This window comes from Mustela erminea, chromosome 4 (genome assembly GCF_009829155.1).
Source record: "Mustela erminea isolate mMusErm1 chromosome 4, mMusErm1.Pri, whole genome shotgun sequence".
Lineage (NCBI taxonomy): Eukaryota > Metazoa > Chordata > Mammalia > Carnivora > Mustelidae > Mustela > Mustela erminea.
In genome coordinates, this window is record NC_045617.1 from 195,113 (window position 1) to 208,802 (window position 13,690).

General features: G+C 54.6%; 1 protein-coding gene across 1 annotated transcript in view; it reads right to left on the bottom strand.

The window, feature by feature from the left end:
- The window catches only part of FAM120B (family with sequence similarity 120B), a 77,829-nt gene that overhangs the window by 45,939 nt on the left and 18,200 nt on the right, over positions 1-13,690 (bottom strand). Inside the window, 2 exon segments of the mRNA XM_032338412.1 lie at positions 2,086-2,178; positions 5,551-5,723. Of these exon segments, the coding sequence (XP_032194303.1) occupies positions 2,086-2,178; positions 5,551-5,723 (266 nt within the window).

The window sequence follows — 13,690 nt, forward strand, 5'->3', positions numbered from 1 at the left end:
CTAACCTTTGCTTTGGCGACCGCGTGCCAGGCAGGCGCGACTGCGCTATGGGGCCGAAGGTGAGGGGCAGCGCAGACCCAGAGACGCTCTCAGTCCCGCAGAGAGCACCCTCCGAAGGGCAAGATGGGCCAGCCACGACGGGCTGGACGTGGGCTTTTCCAGGGGAGGGACACTGGACTCTACCCACGGGAGGGACACTGGACTCTACCCACGGGGGGACACTGGACTCTACCCACGGGGGGACAGAGCCAGTCCAAGAGACCAAGTTTAAGACAAAGGATGAACGGGAATAGAAGACAGAAGGAGAGGCCAGTCAGCAGAGCAAAGGCCCAGGGAGGGCAGAGGGCGTGGCCTGGGGGGTGGAGCCAGGCCTCACCAGAAGCCCCAGGGCGAGAGGTGCCACCCGGCACCTGCCGTGAACCCTACGGCCACGCCATGTTAAGTAAAATCTTCCGAATTCTTTCTACAATTTCTCGTCTTCAGTGATTAAACTATGGAAGCTGAAAACCTACCTGCCACACCAGGAGTTCACAAAGGCTCAGAGACTACCAGCGCCTTGGAGGTTAAGGGCAGCTGTTCCTGCTCACACAACAGAGACCCTGCCAGAAAGGGACGAAGACTGTGGTGTGGAGGAGCCAGGACGAGGGACCCTCACTGGGAGCGCCCCGTTCGGCTGATGGGAACCACGGCCCCCGAAGGTGCCAGGTGCCACTCAGGTGGCCGTGTGCCTGGAACAAGCGAGACTGTGATAAAGTCAGGTCTTCCTGAGGCCCTGGGGGATAATCCAACCAGAAGCTGATGCGGGCCTGGACACTGACTACCCCTCACACTCTAGGACTGTGTGCACGGCTCTCCTGTCTGAGACTTCCTGTCCACCACGGACCAAACTGCTCCCGCATGCACACCGTGCCAGGGGTGCTGGTGTGAGGTCCGACTCACGGTGCGCAACACCACCACCACAGCGAGGGCCCCTAGCATTAGCCTAGCAATAACCCCAAATTCACTTTTTAAAACTGTGTCTTGCCAAAAGGAGGAAAAAAATCCACTTCTAAAAATAACTTTCTTGACTGTAACAGAATGACTCCGCTCACACACACGCCATCTGCACTGTATTTAACTGGGCTGCTACAAGAATCAGTCCACGGAGTAAACGTGGTACAGAGGAGTTCTGAGATTAGATCGGAAGCTGTTTATAAATGAAATTTGTTTTCTGTTTTTTGTTTTTCTTTTTTTCACTAAAAGACCAGTGAAAACGAATTCAATTAACTAGAATCTGTGGATAAAACTCATTACCATTATCCAATGGCATTTATAAAGCAAAGTCTTCAGTTTCCACAAAAACTGACCTGACCTTGGGTTTTCCTCTAGGAAACAGGGGTGGCCACAGCGCAGAGGAGCCAGGCTCAGCTGCCAATAGCTCATTCATGAAATTCAAGGCATAAACACCCATGAGCGGCAACATCTGAATAAAAGCAACACAGGCGCGAAATCTCCATTACTGAACGCTCCACAGGCAAGCCACTGGGAGAGGACACACAGCGGGTGGGACGTGGCCCAGCCCCAGAGAGCAGTCACCAACGTCTGGAAGATGAAGCCCACAGACAAAACAGGCAGGACAAGCCGTGTATGGGCCAAAATCACGAACATCAGAAAGAGGCGTCTTATTTTCCTAAAGTTAGCAAAGCTTATAAGGGATCACGCCGACTATTCTGCTCACGTGACTACAATACGGAGACAGGATCAGTGCTGGAATGAGGGGGCTCTTGTGAGCACGTGACTCGGCAGAGACCGAGGTCTAGAGGGCCACTCCCCAGAAACAGAGTAGTGGCCATCTGTATACAGGGCGCCATCTGTATACGGCTCTGCAAGAGCTTCAATAACCTGGCAAGACCCTGGGCTCCACTGTGCGACGGACAAAACCAACCACAGCATCGTAAGAATACCTTGACTACATACGCTTTCTTATCTTTTCTGTGGAACACCAGCCAAAACTTAAAAAACGCAACAGAAGAAAAGGCTGGCAAGAGCGCCGACACTGGTCAGGCAGGCGGTTGCCAGAACCGCGACAGTTCATCAGGCCAGTACCTGCAGGTCCACAAGCTGCACCGTTGACTTTCCTTGGAGGCACAAGGCCTGAGCAATAAAAGCATGCAGATCCTCCAGGCAAAGAGTGTCCACCTGAAAGGGAGAAGAAAGAGAAGCAGCATGAACCTTGGGAAAAACGCGACACTCTGCACACGGATCCAACGACTGAACACAGGCACACACACAGGGCAGGAGATGAGGCAGAGGCGGAGGTCAGTGGGCCTCTTTGTCCAGAGCCCACAGCCCATAATGCCCAGGGCCAAGCTGGACAGGGCCCTGGTTGCTCCATAGCAAGGGGGGAAGCTCTAGAATTCCTGGGAGAGGCCATGACTCACAGCCAAGCCCAAGTCTTACAGCAACACAAGTGACTGCTCTGGGCACCAGATCCCAGATCTGGCAACTCGGGGGTTTGCAGCGTGAGCTGGGATGATCAAAGCTGGGATAAACTTCCACCTTCGCCAGCCCTGGTGAAACCTGCAGGCTCAGATCCCAGGAGACCCTCTGCTCTTCTGTGGAATCAAGGAGCCCGACCAAAATGTGAGCAAGAACAAGGAGCGCGGGGATTTGGAGACAGATGGGGAGACTCGGGGGCTCGAGAAGAGCCGTGGCAAGGAGGACAGGCCTGGGAGGACCATGGACAGCGGCGGCTCCGGGGCCCCTCCTCCCAGCTTACGGGTGGTGACGTTCCCAGCTCAGCCACCAAATGCTGCCGGCAGAGAAAAGCACTGCGGTTCCCTAGCTCAGCATTTCCAAGGCCATCATAAGAATCGAGAACCTCTTTCTACAGAGGAACACGTTCTGTGGCAAGTAAAGGCCTGAAGGGAAAAAAAAAATCAGGATGACAACCACAAACCGTGGGTTAGAATTCTGATTCTTCCTCAGTGATAAAAGTGGCTCATGTTTACTCCTGATAAAAATGACCCCACCATAATCCACAAAGACAGTTTTCTAGGGACTCCTGCTCTCCCTGGCCAGGACCCACTGCCCTCTCCAGGAAGAGCAAATTATTTCTGGCGTTGGTCACCTCCACCCGGCGCCAAGGCAGCAACCCCGTCACCACCCTGCCCTGTTCCATTGTGACGTACTTACTGCCTTTGTATCAAGGACAGCTGGAACTATTTCAGGGAATAACAAACAAGTCCACAGACGCGTAGCACTCACGACCGAGAAAAAAGACCCCAGTCTACAGAAGCCAGACCCAGCAGAGAACACACTTTTTCATTCCATTAAAGCCCCATCGCTCTCCGTGTAGACTGGTTTTGTGGGAACGTAATTCTACTTCTTGCCGTTAGTGACTTTGGAAGACGGGTGATTTTAAAGCACCAACTTAGAGGAGAGAGAGGCATCCCACAGACCGTCTCACAGGTGACCCACCTCCGCGGTGACAGATCGAAACCACAGAGGCAAGGAACACGGGCTTGCTGAGCATTTCACACAACGGACATTACTCTTTAAAGCACCTGCTCAACTAGAGATTATAAAAACTACGTAGCTCGCTCTGATGTAAACCCACCCTTCCTGAGAGAGTTCTCAGATAAGCCCTCAATAAAAAGTGTTACTGCTGACCTGGAGCCTCGGAGAGCCCGTCCCCACAGGTCCGGCTCCTCATGTCGCACAACGGAACGTCTAACGTAAGCGTAGTCACAGAAAAGTACACTTTTATAAATTTACCTTTTTAGCCCTATGAAACCCTAAGAGAAATTCACCCTAGTAATTTACAGTCCCTTTTCCATCTCTGAGAGGTCACTGATGTGTCCATTCACTGTTTTTCCGTTTCAAAAAGCTCCAATTTCAACATGCTCTTTAAGTCTGCCCCGCGCTGACTCACAACAGAGATTCTTAGTGAAGGTCGTCATTACTGGCGCCTGTGGGAAGCTGCTGTTCCGAGGTCTGGACACAGTCACCTGCACAAGTGACAAGCGCAGAGCCGTGAGGAGTGAGGAGTGACTATCAGCAGGTACAACCTTCTGACTGAAAGACTAAGTCAAAACGTGTGTTCAAGGAATGGCTGTTCGTATGCACACAGACAACACGGAGAAGAAAACACACGTGTTTCTCTGGAGGAGAAACCTCAGCTCCAGGTTATCCACCATTCCCAACCCCCGCAACGGCCTCTCTCAGCCACGGTGGACAGAAAATACTGACGGATACCTGCTTGAGTATTCCGTAAATGACATCAAAAGAAAGGCAGTTTTACACTGAAAAATCCATGCTCTATTCAATTGTATTGCTGAGTCTGGTACCAGTAACGAAATGTTCTCCTCAAAACAGTGAAGCTCAAGTTTACGCTGCAGCCATGTGAAACCGATCATGAAGCAATAAAACCTTGAAGTCATTTAACCACATTTTTTAAAAATGCGAAACGCAGAACTAGCTACAGATGGGCTGAAAGAAAAGGACAATTTAGACATGGAAAAGAACCATCAGTACAAAGCTCCTTGAAATGTAATTCCACGGTAAGAGTGAGTTTCTGGGACAACCAATACTTCATAAAGTGAATTCAGGTCTGAAAAACAGTCACGTATATCTCTATTCCGGGCAAATGAAAATTTGGTGTTTATGCCAAAGGAGCGCCAAGATCCACCAGAGAGAGAGGCCAGAGTAGAAGGCAAGACAGTTCAAAAGCGTCGAGAGGACAGGAGGTCTGGACGGGCTGAAGAGAGAGAGACGTGACCGCAAAGAACTATTTTTATTGTTGTGACAAATGTGAGACCAAATCATCCAGAAAATAACAGAGCGAAGGAAAGAAAGTGGGAGGAAGGGGCTGAAGAGGAGCGGCCCAGCCTCTCTCCCGAGGGGTCCGAACACTGCCCCGCGCACGGACAACTATTACGAAGACAAATGCTCTCATGGGCCTTTGTACTTTCCACACATAACCGAGGCGTAAAACAATGAAACCGAAACTGCCTAACTTGTCGAGGGACAGCCGTTAGGGCCCTGCACGGCATCTGTCACGTGAGGCCTACAACCCCCGGTTCAGACGGGCAAGGAAGACACAGACCATGACAAGGACGGCCCCCGCGGACATTTTACTGGGCATGTCTGCAAAACATGCCTCATGCTTCCCGCAACGCGATGCCCCAATAACCTCAGGGGGCACCCACTGCCTTGCCCTAGACTGGGCAGTGAAGGGAAATGCTCAGTAAACACCACAACACCGGGGCCCTGGCGGGAGCAGCCCCCGGACGCCAGCGGCACCCGGCCAGGCAGCGCACGGCTCAGAGCACGCTTCTGCACCGGGTTCCCACGCCTCTGCCGCACGGACGTGCATCACGAGCCTCTTCCGACAGACAGGCGTCCAGCGAGTGTGGACAGGGAGCCTGTCCCAGTTCGACAGCTGCGAGGGGCAGGTCCTGGGCAGGAGGACACAGGGATGGGCCCACCCAGGCCCCGGAGCGCCACACCGCACACAGCTGAGAGCAGGCGCGAGGTGTCGGTCCAGCACCTGACGAGGGCTGCGGGTACCTGCACGAAGAGGTAGATCAAGAGGCAGCACAGCGCCTTGAAGGGGTTTTCCACCGCCTGCAGCTCTTCTCTGGAGGAGGAGAGGTCGAAACAGCCCAGGAGGGCGTCCAAGCGCCGGCCCTGTACTCCTGGCTCCTGGTTCAGCCACAGTGATTTCAAATTAGGTGTGCCCCCTAGTTTAAAAAAAAAAAAAAAAAAAAGCCCATTTACCATTATTGTTTGCGCCAGCAAGTTATCAACATGCTTCCTGTAGAACTCCAACGAAGAATACAAGACCCTAACCTCTGCTGTTTCTGACAGCCTTGGGCCTGAGGTTAAGGGACAAAGAGTGAGCAGGAACCACCAACCTGGGGGTAAGAAACAAACGCTCAAGGCCAGCAGTTCTGCACTTCACGGAGAACACTCCTGTTCCAGGACTATGTTTGAGGGGAAACTAGGGCTTCTTTCCTACGGTGCTGTGGCCTGCATTATTAAGAATGCTTTCGGAGTATGTTTAGAAGGTCCTGTCTCCGGGTATGGGAAAGAACACAGCCGCGGTGTGTTGCTGGTGCAAAGATCACCCGCTTATCCTGTCAGCTTGCTCTGATTCCTCCAGACCAGCCGTTTTCAAACTTCAAGGTAAAAAGAATCCACTACAGAGACTGTAAAAAACTCCACCTTCCTGGGTTCTGTGTGTATGATGCCGGGAGTCAGCACTGAGCAACCTGGAGGCTTGGGTGCGGGGCATCCGTGGCCCCGGCCTCAGAAAGCATGGCCCTAAAGTTAGCGAACAAGAGCAACAATGTTGTAGCATTTAAATTATTTAAGTCTAAAAAAACAACCCTTACTCATTTCCTTAAATCACAACAAATGGCCCCAGGCCTCTGAAGAAAGGGGGGGTGCTCTTGCCGGCATCTGCAAACACAGGCAGGTCCCAGGCCGAGCCAGGACCCGCTCTGGGCAGCAGCTGTGACTTCTGTTGGGTCATGAAGCCACAACACCGCGCCTCAAGAGCCAGGGCGGCTGAGGTCTACATGTCCCACGTCCACGACGGAAACCGAACCCGGGACCCGAATGGTCAGAACTGAAGGACTCAATGAAGCAGCTCTCCTACTCCCACTGCTCACAGTGTCCTGTACTGCTCTTGGCCACCATCTCCCACCTCCGGAAGTGGAACAACCCAGCAAAGCCACCTGCATTCCTGAAACAGCTGAAGTGTTATCTCAAAAAACTTGTTCATTATTTATTTTGGAGAGAAAAAAAAATCATTTTTCTCTTGAAAGAAAGAAAATAGTGAAGACAATTGGCAAAAAACAATGTATGGCACCAGTTAATAAGATAGAGGTATTATTCCAAGATTATCGAGGGTCAGCCATGACTTCTTAGAAACATACTTTTCAGAAAATCATCTTGTAGGGTCAGCAAACTGTAGCCCATGGGCCAAATCCAGCTCACCGCCTGTTTTTGCAGGGCCCTAAACTCAGAATAAGTTTTCACATGTTTAAGTGATTAAAAAAAAATGCAAGAAAATCAAAGGAAATGCCAATTTCAATGTCTCTGAATAAAGTGTCACCACAACTGCACCACACTTACTCCCCTTAGGTGCTGTCTGTGGTCCCACACGGTCCAAGTGCAGAGCTGGGCCACGGCAGCAGAGATCATGATGCCCCCAAAACCTAAAATACAGACGTTTGCCAAGCCCTGATGGAAGGTAAGTGAGGAACGGCCCATCATCACAGCTATTTCAAATGTACTCAAGTAGCTGAAAAACATTTTTTCTGACTCTAAAAGTCATGCACTGTAAAAAACTAAGGGAAAAAAAAGCATCAGAAAATAGTAAATTTACAATCCCACCACTCACATATAGCTGTGTTTGAAAATACAGTTTCTAGTCCTTTCCTCATGCATACACAACATTTACACACAGCTCAGAGGCCAAGTCCCCAGCAGAGTGAGTGGGGACCGTCAGTGGAAACACGGCACCTTGCATTTCATTTGCTCACACATAGAGTTTAAAACAGAAAAAATGAGATTCACGGGACATACTGAGAGTCAAGTACTTGTGGCAGCAATACACAAGAGATGTCCTGAACAAACAGTTCCATGCCAGAAGCCGTCACTCTGGCCTTGATGTCACCTGGGAATCTGTTATAACTGCAAATTCGTGGAGCACCTGGGTGGCTCAGCTGGTGGAACATCCGACTCTTGGGTTTCAGCTCCAGTCGTGATCTCATGGGGTGGAAGTAAGCCCCGCACTAAGCCCACACTGGGCTCCATGCTCAGCGGGGACTCTGCTTGAATATTCTCTCCCTCTGCCCCCCCTTTTGTTCTTATTCCTGTGTGTGTGCGTGCACGCGTGCGTGTACACGCACACGCTAAATCCTAAAAAAGAGAAAAAAGAATTGCAAATTCTCAGGCCGCACCCCGGGCCTACTAATCTAACTCCAGGGGTCAGTGAGCAGCATCTGCTGTAACGTGCCCTCCAGGTGATTTGGACACAGGCAGAGTTTGAATACCATTCTATATTTTTCCACAAAACAGCCAAGAAATCATTTACACAGATAAGAGAAGAAAAACTCGCAATGATAAAGAAATTGGTTCTTGAGGTCTAATGATAAAACGGATTACAGAAAACCACCAGTTTGAAAAACCACGTCCTCAAAAATTTCTAATTCAATTCGAGAATGTTAATCCTAAATTCAATTAATAATTTATTTGGTCAAAAACTAGGTACTGGGGGCGCTTGAGAGGCTCAGTGGGTTAAAGCCTCTGCCTTTGGCTCAAGTCATGATCCCAGGGTCCTGGGATTGAGCCCCACATCGGGCTCTCTTCTTAGCAGAGAGCCTGCTCCCCCCCACCCCCCGCCTGCCTCTCTGCCTACTTGTGATCACTGTCTGTTCAATAAATGAATAAAATCTTACCAAAAAAAACCAAAAAAAAACTAGGTACTGAACACCTGTTTACACATCAGTATAGGAGACAAAACACCTCTGCAGCCTTCTCTGGAAACCAAGGATCTCTGTCTCCAATACGAGACAACATATCCCGGGGCTGTGGTCCTTTGATGTCACGTGCAGTACTTGCTAGGCTGCATGGGACCCTGAGGAGCCTACATAATGGCCCTAATTATAAGGTTGGTTCTCTTCTTCGTAAGTAGGGCCCAAGAGATTCACTTCTCGGTTGATAGATTTCATCATCTTAAGCCAGAAGATGTGAATTTCCTTGAAGGATCATTTAGATTAGTTCTCCTCCATGGGGAAACTCACTCCAGATGAAGTGGTTTAAACACATGATAATCCAAGAGGGCTGAGCCTACCGAACACAAAGACACCAATCGTAATTTCAGTTTAAAAGAAACCCATTTTGAGACGCCTGCGTGGCTCATTCGGTTAAGTGTCTGCCTTCGGCTCAGGTCATGATCCCAGGGCACTGGGCTCCCTGCTCAGCGGGGAGTCTGCTTCTCCCTCTCCCTCTGCTGCTCCCCTGTTTGTGATCTCTCTGTCAAATAAATAAATAAAATCTTTTAAAAAGTTAAAACTAAATAAAAGAAACCTATTTTGATCAGGACCGGACGGCAGATCAGCCCAGAGCTCCTTACCACCCCCCCCCACCCCCCACCCCCCCCCCCACCCCGCCACACACACACCCTTGCTCCTGGGGATTAATAAGACTGGGCCCGCAAGGATGGCTCCACGACCTCCCCCAGAGCTCCAGGGGCAGCTGAGATATTTCAAAGAGCCACAGACCTAAACAACTGATCTTATCTCTAGGCCACCAATCAGCATCACATCTAGAACACATCAGCTTCAAAAACCAAATCCCATAGCTTGGTCAAGGATTCTGTGCGAACAGATGGACAGGAGCGCCTTAGATCCTTCCGAGGGACCTGAGCCCACGGAGGAAGGAGCAGGGGGCAGGGAAGGAAGTCCCTTCTGTGGTCGCCAACTTTGAAGACCTTCTGCAGAGCCACCTGGAGGGTCTGCCCGGCAGAGGGCTGCTGCCTGCACCCCGTGAGTAACAAGGCCGTGGCGTCCCATCGTTTGTGCTGTCACAGCAACAGAAGCAAGCGGATAAGGAGACTCCTACGACTGCGGCAGCTCTGCACGCGTTTCACACGGAAACACATGACCTCATCAGCGTCCTCTTCCGATGACTTCCCTGGCCCACGGCTGTGGAGAAAAACCATAAGCCTGTCTGGCTCGGGTCCACGGTCAGCACGAAGCGGGTCAGAGTCTCGAGATTAGCGTGCAGGTAGCCGACGTCTCGAGCTCACCTGTGAAGGCTTTAGTCCCCAAGTGTGATTTAAATGAGTGTTTACTTAGCATTCCATTTCCTAGAGCCACTCCCGACCAACGGAAAACAAACTAAAAATCCTGACACCCTCACGTGCAAACTGGCTGGGTGAACTTCAGGAGCCTATTTGTAACAATCATTCAAAACAGGAATTCTGGGCGCCTGGGTGGCTCGTTGGTTGGACAACGGCCTCCAGCTCGGGTCATGATCCCGGAGTCCCGGGTCGAGCCCCGCATTGGGCCCCAGCTCCACGGGGTCCGCTTCTCCCTGACCTTCTCCTCGCTCATGCTCGCTCTCACGGTCTCTCTCTAAGATAAGTAAAAATTCTTAGAAAAATAATAATAAAGGTAAAGGCGCTCCACCGGGGAAGCCTCGGCCTCCGGCTCGTGGTCCCGGGTCCTGGGACCGAGTCGCCCTCGGGCTTGTTGCTCGGCCAGGCCCCGCGGTGCCGTCTGCGCTCCTCCAAGGAGCCAGCACTGCGCTCCCGATGCCGATTCTTCTCCCGGAACGCGGCCGCCGGGGCAGGAAGCGAGCGGGGCCGTCGCCGTCCCTTCGCCGCGAGGCCTTCGCACAGCCACCGGGGCCGCTGCGGACGAGCCGCGTGGACCGCGGCGACTCACGGACCGCGGGGACACACGGACGCGCCGCACGGACCGCGGGGACGCACGGAGCGCGGGGACACACGGAGCGCGGGGACACACGGACACGCCGCACGGACCGCGGGGACACACGGACGCGCCGCACGGACCGCGGGGACACACGGACCGCGGGGACACACGGACGCGCCGCACGGACCGCGGGGACACACGGACCGCGGGGACGCACGGAGCGCGGGGACACACGGACCGCGGGGACGCACGGAGCGCGGGGACACACGGACACGCCGCACGGAGCGCGGGGACACACGGACGCGCCGCACGGACCGCGGGGACGCACGGAGCGCGGGGACACACGGAGCGCGGGGACACACGGACACGCCGCACGGACCGCGGGGACACACGGACGCGCCGCACGGACCGCGGGGACACACGGACCGCGGGGACACACGGACGCGCCGCACGGACCGCGGGGACACACGGACCGCGGGGACGCACGGAGCGCGGGGACACACGGACCGCGGGGACGCACGGAGCGCGGGGACACACGGACACGCCGCACGGACCGCGGGGACGCACGGACCGCGGGGACACACGGACGCGCCGCATGGACCGCGGGGACACAGGGACCGCGGGGACGCACGGACGCGCCGCACGGACCGCGGGGACGCACGGACCGCGGGGACAAGCGACGCCGAGCGGGGCTGACCGACGAGCCCCGTTTCCGGGACAGTGTCGCCCACCTCGCTCCGGGCCGGAGGCGTCTCCGGAGGCGACGGCGAGGTTCCGGGGCGCCGAGCCAACACCCGCGCGGCGAGGACACACGACGTCGCCCGGAACCTCCACCGGGAAGCCCCGCGCAGGCGCCACCGGGCAGCCGCGGGAGCCGGGCCGGGCCGCCTTTCGAGGGAAACCCGCGCCGCCCCGCGCCGCCCCGCCTCTGGGGACGAGAACGCCGTCCGAGCGCCCGCCGGGGTCTGGTCCGAGGCTCCTCAGGCCACCACACGCGGCGCGCCGGGAGGAGACGGAGGAGGACGAGTGCGCCTCGAGGGCCCGCCCGGGGCCGCGGCCGCGTTAAGGAAGCGCAGGCTCCGCGCGTCCGAGGCCGTCCGAGGCGCGTCTCCGGCTGCGCGGGGAGCGAGCGGAGCAGACGCGGCGCGACCCGGAACACGGAGACCCACGACCACCACCCGCGGCTCGCGCGGACCCGCCTGACGCGCGGACCCAGAGCACGGGGCGGCCGCGGGGCTCCCGGAGCAAACTGCGCCGCCCACGAGCCGCCCCCTGCTCCGCCGCTCGATTCCCCGCTCCCCCCTCCGGCCGGTCGGGTCCTCTGCCTGCCCCCGCGTGCGTCCGCCGCGCAGACCCGGGACCGGCCGCCGCTCAGCAGAGCCGGACGCGGCGCGCTTGGAGGGGACGCTCCGGCCGCCCGACCGGGACGCGCCCCGGCAACGGCATCGGTGCAGTCCGGCCGCTTCCAGCCGTCTCGGGACAACAGAACCACCGGACCCGTGTCCGACAGGACGGCGGGCCTCGCCGCGGACCGACGGTCGCCGTCGCACAACAAGGGCAGAGGCACCCGCCACGTCGGGTCTCCCGAGCCCGGGACAGGGACGGCGCCCGTCGGCGCGGCTGCCGGGACAGGGGAGCTGCCGGGACACAGATGGGCGCGGCCTTTCTCGCTTCAGCTTAACACGGTCCGGCGGGCACCTGGGGGCTCCGTGCGTTGAGCCGCTGCCTGGGGCTCAGGTCCTGGTCTCGGGGTCCTAGGATCGAGCCCCGCCTCGGGCTCTCTGCTCTGTAGGGAGCCTGCTTCCTCCTCTCTCTGCTTGTGATCTGTCTGTCCAATAAACAAAATCTTTAAAAATAAATAAATGAAACCATTTGGCACTTTTTCCTCTTGGATACAGAAAAGTACTGAAGTATGGAAACCCTGTCACTTTCGTGCCCTCACGAACAGGAGCACAAACGGTCCTTTGAGTCCGCCACACCCCGGTCCCAGCAGCTAAGGCGGCCCCGCCCTGCCCCAAGCTCTTCGGGGGCCGGGGCCCCACACGGCACCTTCACAGCCCCCGCAGGGCCAAGGGGCACCTGCCCGAGCCCCAGAAGCGGCCTCATGACCACGGTCCGGCCTCCAGAGTGGACGACAAGGTTCTGGGGAGCGGCCTTTCCGACTAACGAATAGAATGAAGAGGAACCCAATGCGCCCTTGAATTCAAACCGTGACGGAAACTGCAGGAATCCCTCTCCGCGTGCTATTTTTGGAAAGATCCAAGAAGACAGAAATCACATATATAATAAAACATGGAAAAATTATGTTGGCTGGCCTGAAAATATATCTCTTGCTGTATAAGCAGAGGTTAATTCATCTTCATTTCTTTTTTTGATAAATACCTTTTTTGGTTCGAGTCTACCACCAGCTGAGAGAATAAGGAAATATTCCCTATAGTAACTTTCCTCACCTTCCTTCCCAACAAGATTCCATTTTTAAGAAAATTGTTTTGCAGTCCTCGCACCCGTGTTTGGTAAACTGGAGACCCGTGTGCTGGGAACAGTGGCACGAGAGAATTTAACGCATACAAAAACGGAATATCAGAGTCTTAGAAAAACATTTGTCCTCTGCAACAATGGCAAGAACACTCAAAATAACCCCTCCCCACGCTCCTCTTCCTTGACCTGCCCTCATGTACAACTCTGTCCCCACTCACTCCGGACTCTTTCCAGGCACTCAGAACTTGCACGAAGAAAAGACTTCAGCTAATTTTTAGGTGAACTTTGCTTTTCATTCCCTCCCATCTAGGTTTTAAGATAACACTCAAGAAGAGAAAACTTATTTTTCAGCTAAAATGACTTTCCTTTGTCTTGCCTTTCCAGTTCACCAACAAACTTCTGGCAGGAGTTGGGAGAGCTGGTTCAAGCAGGACATCAGAATCCCTGTTAATGCAGCACGTGTTTACTAAGCGACACCCAGCTACCGGGCTGGGGATCAGGCAGCAACGGGCCTGGGCCCACAGCCGTGCTCCCCTTGGTGTGTCTTGCTGTCTGCTGATGTCGACCTTGTACAAGAGTCAGGGCAGACAGAGGCAGAGCAGACAGAAGACCGGCCCAGGGTCCATCTGTGGGACGAAGGCCTACTCCTCTGTTTTAGAACGTTATTAGACAGACACGCTCCTTGTGCGTCCAGGGTTGACATGAAAATCAGTGTATGTGCAGTTCCAGAAAAATCTGTTTCTACGGTGGATCCATTACTAGACTTGTATCTGGTGAACAAA